This window comes from Equus quagga, chromosome 6, assembly GCF_021613505.1.
Source record: "Equus quagga isolate Etosha38 chromosome 6, UCLA_HA_Equagga_1.0, whole genome shotgun sequence".
Classification (NCBI taxonomy): domain Eukaryota; kingdom Metazoa; phylum Chordata; class Mammalia; order Perissodactyla; family Equidae; genus Equus; species Equus quagga.
In genome coordinates, this window is record NC_060272.1 from 89,724,646 (window position 1) to 89,742,023 (window position 17,378).

Sequence of the window (17,378 nt, forward strand, 5' to 3'; positions counted from 1 at the left end):
GGGAGACAATGTGACGCGGTGGTAAGCAGCACAGAAATTTGAAATCAGTACAGCTGGGTCCCGGCTCTGCCGTTGATTAGCAGTGAGGCTTTGTGTAAGTCACTTAACCTGGCTTGTAAAGTGAGAATGCTACTACCTGATGGAGCATCAAGGGAGATAAGGTCCAAGTGTCCTGTAACTCGACAGAGAACTGAGCGATGTTCGTTCTGTTCCTTAGAGAAGGGTGTGATGTGTAGTCTTGCTATTCAAATCTTGATTTGCAGGACCATCCCTACTTCACTAACAGGAGGCCGAGCCCCGAGTGGCTGGGAACCCGGCCACCAGGTCGCACGGTCCTTTTCCACTCCAGGGCCCTCTAACTGCTCTCCACTATGCGCGTGAAGCCGCTGAACTGCGGGGGAATGGCCAGGAGTCCTATTCTCCCGGGAGGCCTCCCTCCTCCCACTGGCTCTGGAAGAGCCCTTCTCTTCCCGGGAACCCCGAAGACCGCTGCACCGCCGCCTACGTGAGACGTTTGGACCCTGCCCGGCCCCCGTAGCTCCCCTTCTCCAGCAGGTGGTTCTGGTCCTCTCCCCCAACTCGGGGCGCTCACGTCAGCGGCGAACCTCTACCCACGCGCCAGCGCCGCAACCAACCGAGAAAATAAACAAACCCCCGCGCGCGGCGGCCGGCACGCCAGGCCCCGCCCCCGGCCCGCCCCGCGGCTCTCACACCGCCCCCTCCGCCGGGACTTCCCTCCCGCTCTCGGCTCAGCCGCGCTCTCCCCGCCCCTCACCGCAGCCTCGGCCGCGCTCCCCGCCGCGGTCCGCTAGCCCGCCCGGCCGCGGCGCCCGGGGCCCGTTAGTGCTCGGCGCCCGCTCGTGACCCCCACCCGGCGCGAGCCTGTCCCCGCCTCTCGACACTTGACCCAGCCCCCGTCCCTACGCCCAGTGCGGTCGCCCCGGAGCCGCGGGAGCGGCGGCGGCAGGGGGAGGCGGGAGAGGAGGGCCGAGCCGGCGGCCGGGAAGGCCCGGTGAGTACGCGGAGGGCGGGCCGCCTGGCGGGGTCCGCTCCGGCGCCCCCGAGGCGGTCGTGGCGGCTCGGCCGCGCTGCTCCGTGCGCCTCGGGCTCGGCGGTTGGGGACTCGGCCTGAGGCGACGGGCCTCGCTGGCCGGAGCCTCTGGGCAGAGGGCGCGGGAGGGCCGTTCCTTGGAAAGGGCCGCGGCCCCGGCGCGCCGCGCAGGGCTCGGGGGTGGCGGAGAGAGACCGCGCCGGCCCCAGGCCCGGGCGCCCCGGCCGGGGCCACGCCGCCCAGACCCCGCGGGGCCGGGGCCGGGGCCCGGGGCCACCGTGGTCGCGGGGCCGCCGAGTGACAGGTGCCGCCGCCCCCTCCCCGCCGCGGGCATCGCGCTCCCTCCGGGGGTGTCGGGCGCTCGGAAATTTCTGGAGCGACAACCTGACTCGCTGTGTCCTCCCTTCCAGGTTTTCGAAGCCGCTTCTCTGCCCGAGGTAGGTCTCGCCCAGCCCGATTTCTTTCTCTCTGTGCGACTAAGTTTTGGCGCATCGGCTAGGATCCTGTGGGTGAGACTTGGCTCTCACTCACGGACCGGGGATAGTGAGTTACTCTTTGAAGAAAGTGCTCCTCCTCCTCCCGCTGGCTCAGGAAAAGTAAATGAGGAGAGTTTTGAAGTTTGCTTTTTGCTGTTATTTGGAGTCTTTCAGACTTTTTGTCAGATGTCTAGCATTTCGGGTGCTTAGTGGATATTGGATAGTAATGACAAAAGTGGCTTAGTAAATTGCGCTTTCTCTCCGGCGTGTCTTACGTTTTCGTTCTTACCTCAGCCAGGTTTTACAGCTGAGTAGGTGCTGCGGCTTTCATTAGGAGCGCTGATGGAAGATCTTTATTTTTTTAACTGAAGAGCCTGTGAAACTTTTTCTAACCATTCAGTATTGCCTATTTCTGTATGTAGTGAATGTGCTTGTGATTGTAACCGGAATCATAAGTTTAATAAATTTGACTTGCCGCTGTAAGAATATTAGTGGAACTTTATGGCAAATTAAAATATTAAAAATGTTTAATCTGTGGATATACGGATTTTTTTTTTTCCTCAACAAGTTCGTAATACTATAGTTGAGATTAGTCAAATTCTAATCAATGGGAGATATTCTTAATTGTCATTAATGGTTTTAACAAACGTATCTGTAAGATACCAATACAGTGGTTTCGCTTGATGGACTAAATGCAAGAACCTAGAAGGAAACCAAAAGAACATTGAGGGGGGCCAAAAATAATGTGCTTTATTCATGGGACAATCCATTAGGTTCTCACTCAGCACCTGCTTATACGTTTCACTTAGATTTTTCAGCCCTTGGAAATTAGGCACTGCAGATTGCAGAGGGGAGGCAGTATTTAACTATGAAGAAACAATGGAATTTGAGGCATATCCATTAGGTTGATGTGGTTTGTTTGCAGTAAGTGTGTTGGAGCAAAGTTTTGGTATGCACTTGGCACTTCTTGGTTGTGAATCTTAGTTTATAAGAAGCCAAAGTGAAAGATATTGTTTAGTTGTGTTATCTGAGGAACAGAACATAGAATAGAATAGAACATAAAATGGAACAGAACATACATCTAAGTTAAATTTCAAGGAGGCCACACTAATTGTCACCTGCATAGTTTTACTTTCTTTGTTGATGAGACTAACTGGTTGATAGTGTTAATGGAAGATGACTGTCATTCATTTTATGAAAAGAGATATATTTGATTGTTCTTGACTGAGGAGTTTATACATATATCAGTTTTGAAGTGCCCTACTTGTGGTTCCCAGGACTGAGGTATGGCTTCAGCTACCGTCTTTCTTGACTCTGTAGTCCAGAGAGATGAGGTAATAGTGGCTGTGGTCCTCAGAAGCTTGGTAGAGAGGACCAAGAGTACCAGCCATTTAGAAATTCTGCTCTTGCAATTTAGGCTATTCAGTTGTTTACTTAAGCACCTATGTAGCCTAATTCTTTTTAATCAACACTTTAAAACCAATTATGTTTTCTAAGCAAATGTTTCCTAAACAAAATTAGTTGTGGTGCTGATCACTTGGTATAATGGCATTTAAAATGAAACAACTTTGAACTGCTGATAATCATTGTTAATTCACGTTTGCATTATGGGAATTGGGGATTAGCTACAGTGCACTTTGCATTTTCTTTTGCTGTCCATTCTACTTTTTTTTTTTTGAGGGACATCAGCCCTGAGCTAACTACTGCCAATCTTCCTCTTTTTGCTGAGGAAGACTAGCCCTGAGCTAACATTTGTGCCCATCTTCCTCTATTTTATACGTGGGACGCCTACCACAGCATGGCATGCCAAGCGGTGCCATGTCTGCACCCGGGATCCGAACTGGCGAACCCTGGTCTGCCGAGAAGTGGAACATGCGAACTTAACTGCTGCACCACCGGGCCGGCCCTGTCCATTCTACTTTAGAGCATATCTTTCAATGCATAGATAACTGTGTACTTGGGGAATGTAAATATTTTTTAAAAAAGCACAAATGTGGTAAATTTATCTTTTGTATGCCAGGTCCAGTGGTATTTGTTAGGGATAGAAAGAAGAGGCCCTTGCCTTTCAGGATGTTGAAATAGGGATTATATGGGGTTAGGCACAACAGTAAACAGATAATTTTAATGGAATCCATTCAGTAATAAAAGTAAATATAAAGTACAGAAATCTAACAGAGGAAGGAAGGATTAATTTGAGAATCGGGTCAGAGAAAGCTTCATAGAGATGCTAGCACCTGGGCGGGATTTTGAGGGATGAATATAAGTTTTAAGTGGAAGAGACAGAGGGCATTTTAGACAAAGGGAGCAGCATAAAGATATGAACAAACAAAACTAAACATGCATTACGGAAATTTTGAGTAGGTTGTTTTGTTGGAGTACAAATCTAAGGAAGGACAGCTGTTACAGAAAGCCCTAACATACAATGTTTAACGTCAGATAATTGGCATATTCAGTATATCTAAAATGGAGACTTCACTATAATTTGACATTGTGATCTCAAGTATAGAGGAATTAATAGTTTTTACTAATGGTAGTCATTAAGAAATTATAAAATATTACACTTATATGTGATAGGCTGCCTGCATGTTTATATTTGTGAACTTATTTGTTTCTTGTGCATTTTGACCTGAATCATTTGTTTTTAAATTATCTTGTGAGGAATTGGCCCCATGGCTGAGTGGGTAAGTTTGCACGCTCCGCTTTGGCAGCCCGGGGTTTGCTGGTTCACATCCTGGGTGTGGACCTCCACACCGCTCATCAAGCCACGCTGTGGCGGCATCCCACATAGAAAAACTAGAAAGACCTGCAACTGGTATATACAACTCGGTACTGGGGCTTTGGTTGGGGGGTGAGAGAAGAGGAGGATGGGCAACAGATATTGCTCAGGGTCAATCTTCCTCACACACACACTCAAAAAAGCATAAAAAAGTTATCTTGTGAATTTTCTGTTGTCTTCCTTCAACTACTTAAATTAGCTTTTAAATTATTTTTAAAAAGACTCAAAGGGAAGTGAGGAAACATGTGAAATAATCATTAGATTTCTGGACTAAAAACCTAATTTGTGTAGTATTTTAGTAATATGTAAATGTCTGTTTAATGTTCAGCACTAGCCACCATGTTCCTAGACTGACCAGTGTGAGTAGGTTAGTGTGGATGTCTATTAAACTTTATTTTTTGCATTGTATACCTTAATTATATTCATATCATTTAAGTGTATATATAAATGTCTGAGATTTTAAAGACCGTGAGAGAGAGAGAAAGGGAAAATAGGAGGGAGAGGGAGAAGAGCTCTGTTTGAATCTGTTTATTCTAATGTCTCTTAGATATGACTGTAGATAGAGATGCAGTTTAGGACACAGACTGAAGGAATACTGACCCTAGCCATGCCCTAAAATAGTGTATTTAAAAAACCTGATGTTTTCATGGTCTACCTGTTTATCCCTTTTTCTCCTCAAGGTTTAAAAAAAAAGTTAATGTGAATTCCTGGATTTGTGCAAATTCTGAAAAATTTGTTAATGAAGGTAATGTTCTCTTAAAAACAGGCAACATAGTCTTTGACAGTTTCTCTCTGTCATTTTTCTTCTGCATTACTAGCATAAAGGACCAGAGGCATCATCTCATTGTCCCCAAACTGGGAGGAGATCTACAGTGTCTGTGTAAAGCTGGGTGGAAAAAAATGTGTTACCTGTTTTTTTTCTTTTTACAGTATATGATTAGGACAGGCAAAATGAAATATAAAGTATTAGAAAAGATACTAAATGTTGAATTTGTATAAAACTTCAGAATCTTTTCAGGGTTTCTAATGAGAAAATTGTGCTTGCTTCCATGAACATAAATTTTTAAATAATAGCTTTATCCATGAAGTAAGAATATACAGTTCCTGATCCAGACTTTTAAATGATGCTTTGTTCAATTGAATCTCCACTGAAATTTTGTTTGGATGAGTAGGTAATAAAAACAAACCAACCATTTTTGTTGTATAACTGTTCAATAATTTATAACAGTTGAAATTATTTTTAAAGAATCTAAAAGCTTTTCTTGTCAAAAACGTAATATGAAACTTCTTGTGATAAAATGAAAAGAGTTCATTTTTAATGATGAGGCTCTAATTTGCAGAAAGCATATGCGTTGTTTGAGCAGTCACCTTGCAGCTAGATTTTTAGGCCATTAAAAAGGCAGGTCATTGGCAAATGGGGGAATATAGAGATTTCAGGAGCAGCCACTGCTCCTCCTACTGCATGCCTTGTGTTTTGGGCACGTAGAACATAAACTCTTTTAGCAGCTCCACAGGCCTACCTACGGTGATGGGCAGCAGTGCATTCTGCAGCTATATGATGAAGTATATTTTCCAGGGGCTTGAGACTTCCCTTGTCACAGCTGACAAATAACTGCACAGCAGCATGTACAGGATTTGTCCTCTGGGGAGCACCAGATGAAGCTGCTTTCATCTGGTTGTGACTGATCCAGAGTCTCTAAATTCTTCAGGGCTTTCTTGGTTGCTCCAAGAACTAAGGGAAACTTTATCTGAGGATACAATGGTAAGGAAGCTTTGCGCTATACAAAGAAAGATTCTATGAGCTTTGGAGATATGTTTTAGAATAGACATTTGTGAACATTTCACTCATGCAGAACAATCCAAATATGAAATTCATAGCTTTGATATCAGTCCTAGAATAGAAAAGAAATTTATCTGCATAAGATATCAGTCATGATAAGCTTAGGTTATACTGCAATAACAGTCTGAAAATCTTGGCAGCTTAAAGCAGCAAAGTTGCTTTCTTGCTCAAGCTACATATCCGTTGCAGGCTAGTAAGGAGACTTTGTTCATGTTAGTTTCAGACTCCATCAGACCTGATTGATGGAGACTATCTTAATGTGTGCTTCTATAATCACAGAAACAGGGAAAAGAGAACGTGATAAACCATGTTCTGGCTTTTAAAGCTTTTTAAAGCTTGTGTTTCACTGGCCAAAGCAAGTCACGTGGTCATGCCTGCATTCAGCAGGAGAGTGATACATAATTCTCCTTCAGGACGGGGCAGTGAATATTTGTGAACAGCTACCACATGCAATTTATAGTCCCAGCAGTTAAAATTAAATACAATAATGGTTGCTGAACAGCTGTGTAGAATTATTGTACCTAAAGTGCTCAAAGCAACTAAAACTTACAGGGTTTTAACATGGCATGTTGAAGTTGAAGCAGAATTAATGTTTTCATAATAGTTTTGAGTCTGGAATTTCTTTTTCATTGTGTAATAGTTTCTCCCTTGTAATAACTTAAAAAGCTCATGCTTGCAGGAAAGATTTAAGCCTAAAAATATCTCATAATTTTTCAGGGTGATGTCGTCTGTGTATGTCATGGTATTTTATCTTGATTTGCATATATCTGAGCATAGGAACAATAGGTCTTAACATGGTAGTATAATAAAAATACTTTGACTTTATAACTACTATACATCTACAAATATCAGCTCTCATTTTGGTTTTTCTTCATTGTTTAACAAAAAAATTGAAAGATGTCCAAATAATTTTTTGGATTCTCAGCTTAAGATGGAAGATTGAACACATGCTTCTCATTTTTGTTCTCTCCTGAAAACATACAAACTATGTTGTGTGGTTAGCTTTCAAAATGGACCACAATGATCCTCACCTCCTAGTATTCACTCTTTTGCATAGTCTCCTCACACACTGAATAGGGTAGACCTGTGTAAACAGTTGGGTATTGTGGAAACGACAGTAGCTAGTTCAGATATGAGCACTGTGACTCAAGACAGACGTGATAAAACTACAAGAAAAACAAAGGAATAAGTAACCCAAAAATCAGGCTAATCGTTGACTCTGGACAGGGGACTTTGGGGGATGCTACTGGGGAGAAGCAGGGGATGAGTTAATGGTCTGTTAATCTTAGTGCTGGATACTTGGAATGTACAGTTATGTTTTTAACTTAATCCTTTCTTCAGTTGTTTTGTACCTGATACATTTCAAAATAAAAATAAACAAATTTCTGAGTTTCACAGTCTATTAAAATCTGTTTCTTTTTTAATTGAAAGAGTGCTTAGTCTTCTAGTAGTTACAAGGCTTCTTACTTTGAACTTTTGCAGAGTAAGGCTCAGCAAATCTAGGTTTATTTAGGTCCTGATTTTGCCACTTGGAGAGTGACGTTAGGCAAGTCACTTAACCAGTCTAAGCACCAGTTGCCTCATCTTTAAAACTGAATGATTTGGGTTAGATATTACTAGAGAACCTTTAATATCCTGTCTAAGTCTAAAACTTTTTTTTTTTTTTAAAGATTTTATTTTTCCTTTTTCTCCCCAAAGCCCCCGGTACGTAGTTGTATATTTTAGTTATGGGTCCTTCTAGTTGTGGCATGTAGGCCGCTGCCTCAATGTGGCCTGATGAGCGGTGCCATGTCCACGCCCAGGATCCGAACCGGCGAAACCCTGGGCCGCCACAGTGGAGCCCGCGAACTTAACCATTCGGCCATGAGGCCGGCCCCTAAAAGGTACTTAAAAAGCTGAAAGAAGAAGCATGCACTGAGACTAGTGAACTAAAGATAATATGGAAGGTGATTTTGAAAAGTTTCCTTTGGTTGAGGTAATTTAAGTTCTCTATTTTGCCGTCACTTCTGGAACTTAGTAGCAGTCTGTACAATCAAACTTAAGGCAGCATTTTGTATACTATAAGAGTGTTCTCCTTTTTCTACTCCTTTTTTCCCTGTCTTGTAAGTTGGGGATAAACATGCAGTTGGTCTTAGGATCTCAGTGTGCAGTGAAAAATGATATTCCTACTTTTCTATTGTAAACCATGTTGATTTAGGATGTTTTCCATAAATATGTATATATTACAGCAGTATATTTAAAAGAGAGAGGAAAATGAGGAAGTTTTGAAAACCATAAATGGAAAAATGAACATAATATATTGGTGGTAGTCTTGCAATAGTTCTCCATGAAATCTCAATATATCATTTTTCTATTTTATATTATACAATTGTGTGTTGTTTGCTTAAGTTAAAAAATTATGTTGTTGCCAATAGGACTGTGGGTATGAATTCAAATTTTACTAAATTCAGTGTGAGGAGAAATGTATGTGTATGTGTATATACACACACATAATTGTTGTTCAAGAATCTAGAACAAATTCTACTGAGCATGTTACTCATCTGCCTCCTCTTCTCCGTCCCCACAGGAATTATTCTTGACAGAAGTATTTTAAGAGAAAAATCATTACAATGGCCTCAGCAGTACTTAATTCTGTTCCTACTACTGCTTCCCGTTTTGCCCTGTTACAAGTGGATAGTGGCAGTGGTTCTGATTCTGAGCCTGGAAAAGGCAAAGGTCGGAATACTGGAAAGTCTCAAACAAGCAAGTCAACTACAAATGAGAAAAAGAGAGAGAAAAGAAGAAAAAAGAAGGAACAGCAACAGAGTGAAGCAAATGAGGTAACAATTATAAATATTGTGTCTGCTTTCCCAGTAGACTATAAGCATCATGAGGACATTGTTGATCCATGTGTCCATAGTACCTGGGCCATAGGTACTTGGTGAATATGATTTGAATGAATGGATGTAAATTTGTGTGTATTTAAAGTCAAATGTCATGAACATTTTTTAAATGCCTTTATTTTTTTCTGTCTATGGAAGCTTACATGCTCGTTCCCAAAAGTTTCTGAAAAACAAGGATGTCTTAAAAGGAAACAAAGGTCATTTGTAAATATGACTGGAGATATAACCAGTTAATATTTTGGTATGTGTTTTCTGTACATGCATATAAGGTTGTATGAATATAGATATGTACATACACATATATCTATATATTCATATTTTACTTAAAAATGATATTATATAATAGACTTTTATAATTGGCTTTTAAAAAAAATTAGCCATGAGCAGTTTTCCATATGAATAAATAAAGATCTACATTATTTTAAATGACTCCACGTTATTTAATTGTATGGCTATATCATACTTTACTTAATTGAACCCTTGTGATAAACATTTAGCTTGTTTCCCTATTTTTTTTTTTACTGTTATAGACAGTGATCCTATGTTTAGCCTTGAACATACATTTTTATGCATTTTGCTGGTCATCTCTTTCTTAAGGGTAATAAGTGTGTGGCAGGCGCTTCTCCCCTGGACATTCTTAGCATGAATTACATGACCAACGCTTGATGTGTCCGTTTGTTTTTAAAAGAAATGCTGAAAAACAACTCTAGCCTGTGTTTGTCTTTTAATAGAAGAATCAGTCAGGTATATAAGGACCTTTCTCAGTATGGTTTAATGAGAGAAGTAGTAAAAGTGCTTTTTTCTGCTTATATTCATTTTATTTCTCAAGACTTAGAAAAAGCCCTTTTAAGTTATTTATTTGTTATGTTTCTATCACCATTGCTTTCAAAATATCTCTTTAAAATGCTGCTACACAGAGTAATTTTAAAAGAAAAGACATTTTCCCCACCACGTAACCTTTCAGAAGTCCAATCTTTCAGAACTTTTGATTGCCCACAGTTTTCTTTTTGGAATTAAAGATGATGTTGGGGAACAGAAAATAACGTAATAGTGGAGTTACCATTAGACAATAAGAAAACATGTAACTGAGAATGAGCCTGAGGATCTTCTTCCCTTTCTGCTTCCATAGCTATAGTTCTATTGGTCTTTACTTTCTGTAAAGTAGAGCAACAGTCTGCCTGCTAGTGCTTTCTCTCCTCCTCTGTGTTCATCCACAGCAGAAACCAGCTACTTAAAGTGGTGTTTGTATCCCATCACTCCCTTTTACAGAACAATCTATTGATTATCAATTAAAATTGTTGATCCGTGACTTAAAGCCTCTTTATTAGTTTCCAAGGGCTACCGTAACAAAGTATCACACACTAGGTAGCTTATACAACAGAAATTTATTCTCTAACAGTTCTAGAGGCTCGAAGTCCAAACCAAGGTGTCAGCAAGGGCCATGCTCTCTCTGAGACTCCCAGTAGAATCCTTCCTTGCTGCTTCATACTTGTGTGGCCATCAGTCCTTGACATTCCTTGGCTTGTGGCTGCATCACTCCAATCTTTGTGTCTGTTGTTATATGCGTTCTCTTTGTGTATCTTTGTCTTCAGCTCTTCTTATAAGGATACCAGTCATATTGGATTAGGGTCCACCGTAATTCACTATGACCTTATCTTAACTTGACTACATCTGCAAAGACCTTATTTCCAAAGAAGGTCACATTCACAGACATCAAAGGTTGTAGGCCTACAACATATCTTTTGGGGGAATACAATTCAATCCATTACAGCCTCTCAATATTTTTCTCCTTTGTTTCGACTACAGAGTCTCAGATTTGTTGGGAGTGGCTTGGCCAGTACAGTTTTAGTTCATTATATTACTTTGTGGACTAGGCCCTGTATTTTTCAGGACTAGCAAAGTAGTTGCTAGGGTTGCTTAAGCTATCTTCTCTTGCTATTTAAACTTTTAAATTTGTAAGCTGTTAAACTTTAATCTTTTTGAACCCTATTGGTTTGCATTTTAAAAGCACACTTCTTGTTATCCTGTTTTTTTATTCCTATAAACTGCTTCCCTTTAGTAAAGCAGAATCATTAAAATGGTGGGATAATAGAGTATAATCCATTTTCACTTTTTAATCATTTCATCTAGAAATCCACCAACTAGAAATCCAACAACATTATGTCAAATGCTGGTAAAATTAATATTTTACAAAGATTACAAAAAACACAAATAGTGGCTTTGTGAGTTAGCATAATGAATATTTGGAGTAGTATTTAGAAGTATAAAAATATTATTGATTTCTTCCCAAAAAATCATTAGTATCCCAGGATTGGTAAACTGAATTTAATATATTTTTTGTTTATTTCATAGCTCAGGAATCTTGCTTTTAAGAAAATTCCTCAGAAATCCTCCCATGCCATTTGTAATGCTCAACATGAGCTTTCATTACCAAACCCAGTACAGAAGGATTCACGAGAAGAAAACTGGCAAGAGTGGAGACAAAGAGATGAGCAGGTACATCTAAGTAAATCACATTATTTTGCTTTTTTTCCAATGAATTTATGCATTTTTAAGATGGCAGTACATCTGAATCCAGGACACCACTCTTCTAAGGAGCATCGTGGTTGGATTAATTCACATGTATTTGCTGGTTTTAACAAGAGGTCTTTTTTTTTCCTACTAGAAAAGCAGATTGAGACATTTATTATTTTTGTTAGTTTTGGCAATTCAAAGAAGTTATTTTGTGAGTTTTTAATTTGTCTGCCTTTTTACAAATGAAGGAGAGATAAGTAAGGTAGAACAACAGGATTAAATTATTTCAATTAAGAAAATCACATTTTTAGGGCCAGAGATCTCTTGTTAAAAATACCCAGTGACAGTTTTGTTTAAAAAAGAAAGACTTTGAGGGGAAACTGCCTTTTCAACTTTGATGTAAAATAGTTTATGACATTTGTTTGTTTCTTTAACCTATTTACATGATAGTTTGTTCTTCCGTGCCCCTATAAATAAACATTAAATAACCAAATTAAATAGGTAATTTATTAAGATGAGTCATTTTCTTCTTGTGTGTGTGTGTGTGTGTGTGTGTGTGCTCTCCAGGAAAGTAACACAAAGACTGGAATGTACTCTAGGAGATGCTGAATGTATGGGAAATGAATAGTTATTTATTTGCTTATCTAGTAAGCTGTCATTTGATCTATTGGGAATAGGTATTGTTCTAGCAGATGTTTGCCTTAACGGAGTGGTTATAGCTGTCATGTTTGGGTAACCAGTTTTAGGAGAACTAGATAATACTAAACTATGCTCTTAACATAAACTATGTTAATTATAACATTTTCTTTGGGATTTTGTAGTGCCTCAGTCTCATCATTATGATTGTCAGTTATGACACTAGAGCTGTGCACAAATGCTGTTCAAAAGATATTTCCAGGCACTGATATAAATCATCTTGTATTATTCTGGGGGGGAGTTATTTGATTTTTATTTTCCTCCTACAGCATTCATTATGACACATTCTTCCGGTTTACTAGTATAAATGTAATGATCTGTTAGTTTAGACAGTAATAGAATTTACCAGTGTCTTCACCAGAGAAAATTTCTCCTGGTGGCCCAAGGGGCACTGGAAAATTAATGAAGGAAAACTACTCAAATTCGCACCAAAATGAATTCTGTGTAATATGGGAACTTGAGCACAGATATTTGATTGCCCTTCTTCTGGCCCCCGTGATTGCTGCCAAAATGACCAGGTAATTATGAAAAGGAAATAGTTGACTTGGCCCTGACCCTATATAAGAATGTCATCTAAGGCTCACGAACTTTCTGCTGGATATCCTGTTGACAGGTCACTTAGGAAAACCTGGTACCTTATTTGGAAGTCTCTTTTATAGAAAAATAGTTAAGGTCATGGCTAGTAGAGTAGATCCTGGGATAATTACACTGACGAGTGAAGAGGAGATAAGGGCAAACCTTGGAACAGATGGATAGTATACCACCTGGAATCTATTTTACGGTATGGAATAATAGATTTTCAAAGTAGGGACCAGGCTGTGACTATACTAGGCAGAAAGCATACAGTGTGGTGAGTGTTCTTCCTCACATAGTAGGGAAACAACACTATGAGAAACTCCATGTATTGAAGTCGGAGCCAGTCAAAAAGCTGGATATAGAAATCTTGCCTGTTATGTGGCTGCTTATTTTAAACACAAAAGATAAATTATGCTAAGATAAAGTTCCCTACTCCTAAATCACCAAAGTGATAATGTAAATTTACGTCAGCTAGGCCTCAGCATGAAATCTGAGAGCTAGCATTATACAGCAACCAGTTGGACAGTAAAGAATCATCCACTCCGCCTACTTATGAGCAAACATGGATCTTAGTTGATCTCATGTCAACTGAAGACAAGTTTCTGCTACATAAAAGGAAAAGAACACTGTATTTAGTGTCCGAAGTGAAAGCATACTTTGAAAAAGATTTGCTACAGGGAACAGAAGTTGATTTTAGACAGGACCTATTTTTTGCTTTAATAAAAACCAAGGGGCCAGAACATTTTGTAAAAGTCAAGAGGATAGTAATATTATCTAACAAAGTGAGATAATATACTGAGATGAAAAAGTGGTTAAGAGAAATCGAAAGGGAGATGGGAGAAATAAGAAATTGGGGAAATAAAATATTATCAGAATCAAAAACTTCATTAGAAGGACTAAAGAACAGAGTATACCTTGAAGAAAATTGAGTCAATTGTGTGAAGAAAAATGTGAGATAAGTTTTGCCAGTAAAATGGACATGATAGATTGGAGCACAGAAGTGAAATCCAATAGAGGCATAATTAGTGTCCCTGAAACAGATAGAACAGAGGCAGTCATTAAAGATAATGTTGATAGAAATTTTCGTAAGCTAAAGACTTGAATCTGAGCTTGAAAGAACTGAAGCCTTTTTTAAAGACTTGTTTTGAAGACTTTTAAAAAGTCTTTTTAAAAGATTTTAATTTTAAGAATGAGAAGCAAGGAAATAATAGTATAAATAGATACATGAGAGAAAACAGGTTACCTAAGGATGAAAAAATCAGGCTGGCTACTTTAAAGGACAGGATTGAAATGTTAAGACCAAGAATTCCATATCTAGCCAAGATGTCATTTGTGTGAATGCTAAAGAAATACATTCTCAGACATGAAGGGCTGAGAAAGCATACCACCATTATCTTCTCTGCAAATTTTTCTGAGATGTACTACTGCCAATTAAAAGGCAAATCTAAATAACACAATAATTGGAAAGCACTGGTGGTGAGAATTGAAGCTAGTTCAATACAGAATTAACTCTAAGTAGTGATTGTAAATGTGGTTATTAAAGAGAACATAACTCACTTGAAGAATTTGCCTAAAATGAAATCCCTATTTATGAATTTAAAAAATTAGGAAGGAAACAGGTCAGAGAAGTCAGTAGGTGTTTCAAATTTTTTCACAGTGATAACAAAAAATAGTTCCAAATGTGTGTTTTTTTAAATTTAAAGAGAACTAATTCCTTTCATTCTGTAAGTTTTAAATCACTTGAAGAAAATAAAATGAAAACATAGTCTGGCAAGTTATAAAGCAAAGGAAATTGTAAGGAAGCCTTTGAAATGAAATATAAAAAAGGATAACAGACAAATACTTTGTTATATAAGTAAATATAAATAGTTGGAATTACTCATTAAAAGACAAAGACCAAATGGGACAAACTAAACTACATTTTGATCTTTTTTTTTTTTCTTGAGGAAGATCAGCCATGAGCTAACATCTGCTGCCAATCCTCCTCTTTTTGCTGAGGAAGATTGGCCCTGAGCTAACATCCGTGCCCATCTTCCTCTACTTTATATGTGGGATGCCTACCACAGCATGGCTTGCCAAGCGGTGCCTTGTCTGCACCCAGGATCCGAACTGGCGAACCCAGGGCTGCCCGAAGCAGAACGTGCGCACTTAACTGCTGCGCCACTGGGCCAGCGCCTACACTTTGATCTTAATTCTAGTCTTTTCTCTAACATTAAAAATTGTGATACATTAACCCTAAAAGGATAGATTCAGCCTTTTCAAGATATTGTATATTTTGCTGAGGTATTCTACCAAAGCTTCTGGAAATTGTAGAAATGATCTTTATTGCATATTAGTGTCTTAAATGTTTTAAAATACTGGCATAAATTAGACTATGTGTTGACAACTATGTACTAATTCTCAGATTCTCAGACAGTTTTGAGCACCCTACAGATGGTTGGCCCTGTAACAAAGAGCTTTCTTCAGGATTTTAGAGCCAGTTGTCCATTCATTGGACAGAGCTTTGTGACCTTGGAGCAAATTTCTATAATATGGGATAAGACCCTGCCTAACCAAGGCTTGACTTTCATGTCTGAGGTCTTTCAGATGTCTTTGAGACTTCTGAATGACTGAAGACACCATAAACCAGGGTAAAGACAAACCATGGATAGGGACGAGATATTTGCAACACGTATGATCAACAACCGATTTATATCCAGAATATATTAAAGACTCTAACAAGAGACAACTCTAATGATAACAGTGGACAGAAGAGAAGCTTTAATGGTCAATAAATATCTGAAAAGATGTTCAAACTCTCTAGTAGTAGGAAAATGCAGATTCACACAATGAGATACATGTATGTAGTAAAAGTACAAAACAAGCATGGGATGACACACTCCAACTTCCAGCTTCAGAATAGTGGTTGCTGTGGGAGGGAGAAAGGAAAAAAAGATTAGAATGGGACTTCAGTGTCATGTGTAATGTCTTATTTAGTTCTAAAAATAGAGGAAATATAGGGAAATGTTGAATCTTTTACAGCTGGGCAGTGAATATATGGCATTTATTTCTTGTATATTTAAAATATTTCATATTTTAGAAGAAAAGAAATGTTTTTATATCATTTTCCATTTCGTAAACTTTTATCTATCCCAGCATACTTCAGTGTGGAAGGATAGTCTTTATCTTATATTCCCTATTTCTTTGCAGAGAGGTATACATCAAAAGAAGATATATATTTTACACTTGAAATGGGTGAATTTTGTTGTGAGATGTGATATATGAAATATATGAATTATATCTCAGTAAAGCTATTTAAAAAAAGATGACTAGGCCATGGCTTTGATTTAATTGTACCATAATTTTTACTATTTCTTTTAATATTGAATCAACATTAAGAGACATATTGTTCACCAACACCTGTTGCCTGGGAATAAATCTCTGTGTAGATGTTGTCCATGAACAACCTCTTGTATTCATGATACATTGTCATTATTGATTCTGGTGTACCCTTTTTTCAGTCTGCATCATGGCTCAAAAATAATTAACTGAATAGAAAAGTCTCTTCTCATGGGCTGTCAGTGATAAACAGATCAAATTCTATTGTGTATTTCTTCTTATTGATTCAGACTCCATTCATCACTGGTTTTGTGCAACTCTAAAGTAAAATATCTTCTAGGATGTGTACTATACCACACTGTATCCTTCAATCCATCAGATAAACGTGTTTACCAGTAGCTTGCTCTCTTTTTTGTTTTCTTGTGAGCATGATATTTGTCATGAACTGTATGGCTGGTATAATAAGTCCCTTGGCAATAGTTTGACTTGCACCTGGTTTCCCTATAAGGAGTGCAAATTGGAATAAATCCTCTGCGTTCTTTTGCTCTTTCTTTAGCAATAAAATGCATCACTTTTGTTCTGGAAAGCATTACTTGGTACTTGTTCTGGAAAGACTCATACAGGTCATTGTGCTTTGAAAGTGAAAGAAAAACTGACATATTTCATACCAGGAAGCTAGGAACAGATTGATGACTCAATGAATCAAAATTTCAAATATTTACTATCTTAATTTTCTATTTATAAATTTCCTTTTCAGTGATATCACTCTTGTCCTGACACATACAGATTTATGTTCTATATTCACTGTATTAGAATCCTGTTGATTTTTAAATTTATGGTGTTTTTGTAAGTTGCATTATTTACAATTCTGTTTACATTACTTACTTTTAATCCTTCAGTGAATCATTGAACCATTTTTATTACTGGAGATATGATAAAGCATACAACAAAAATGCAGACAATAAATGTAAACAGCACTCAAAAGACATGAAGATACATTAGCTGAAATGAACTGAACTTGATAATTAGTATGAGCACATAGAGACAGTTTTTGTAGAACACTGACAGCCTTTAAAATCATGATGTTCAATAAGACTATTAGAATACTGGAAAATAATTCTACTTTCCAAATTAGTGAAAGACATGTGGTCCATACTTTGAAAATCACTAAGTTAGAGGACCACAGGGCACTACTGCTACTGTGGCTAAACAGTTGGCTGCAAGTGTTAGATGTCTTCAGAATGATTTT

The 17,378-nt window shown here is 38.7% G+C and overlaps 1 protein-coding gene across 3 annotated transcripts in view; it reads left to right on the forward strand.

The window, feature by feature from the left end:
* The first annotated feature begins 777 nt into the window (after positions 1-777).
* Positions 778-17,378, forward strand: part of GKAP1 (G kinase anchoring protein 1) — an 87,636-nt gene continuing 71,035 nt past the window's right edge. The window contains exons 1-4 of one of the 3 annotated variants that reach the window (XM_046664344.1): positions 779-1,012; positions 1,462-1,488; positions 8,710-8,962; positions 11,378-11,521. In XM_046664344.1, coding sequence (XP_046520300.1) covers positions 8,753-8,962; positions 11,378-11,521 — 354 coding nt within the window. In that variant the 5' untranslated portion in view covers positions 779-1,012; positions 1,462-1,488; positions 8,710-8,752. Of the gene's footprint in view, positions 1,013-1,461; positions 1,489-8,709; positions 8,963-11,377; positions 11,522-17,378 lie in introns of all 3 variants that reach the window. The other 2 variants (XM_046664346.1, XM_046664345.1) reach the window with 2 other exon arrangements.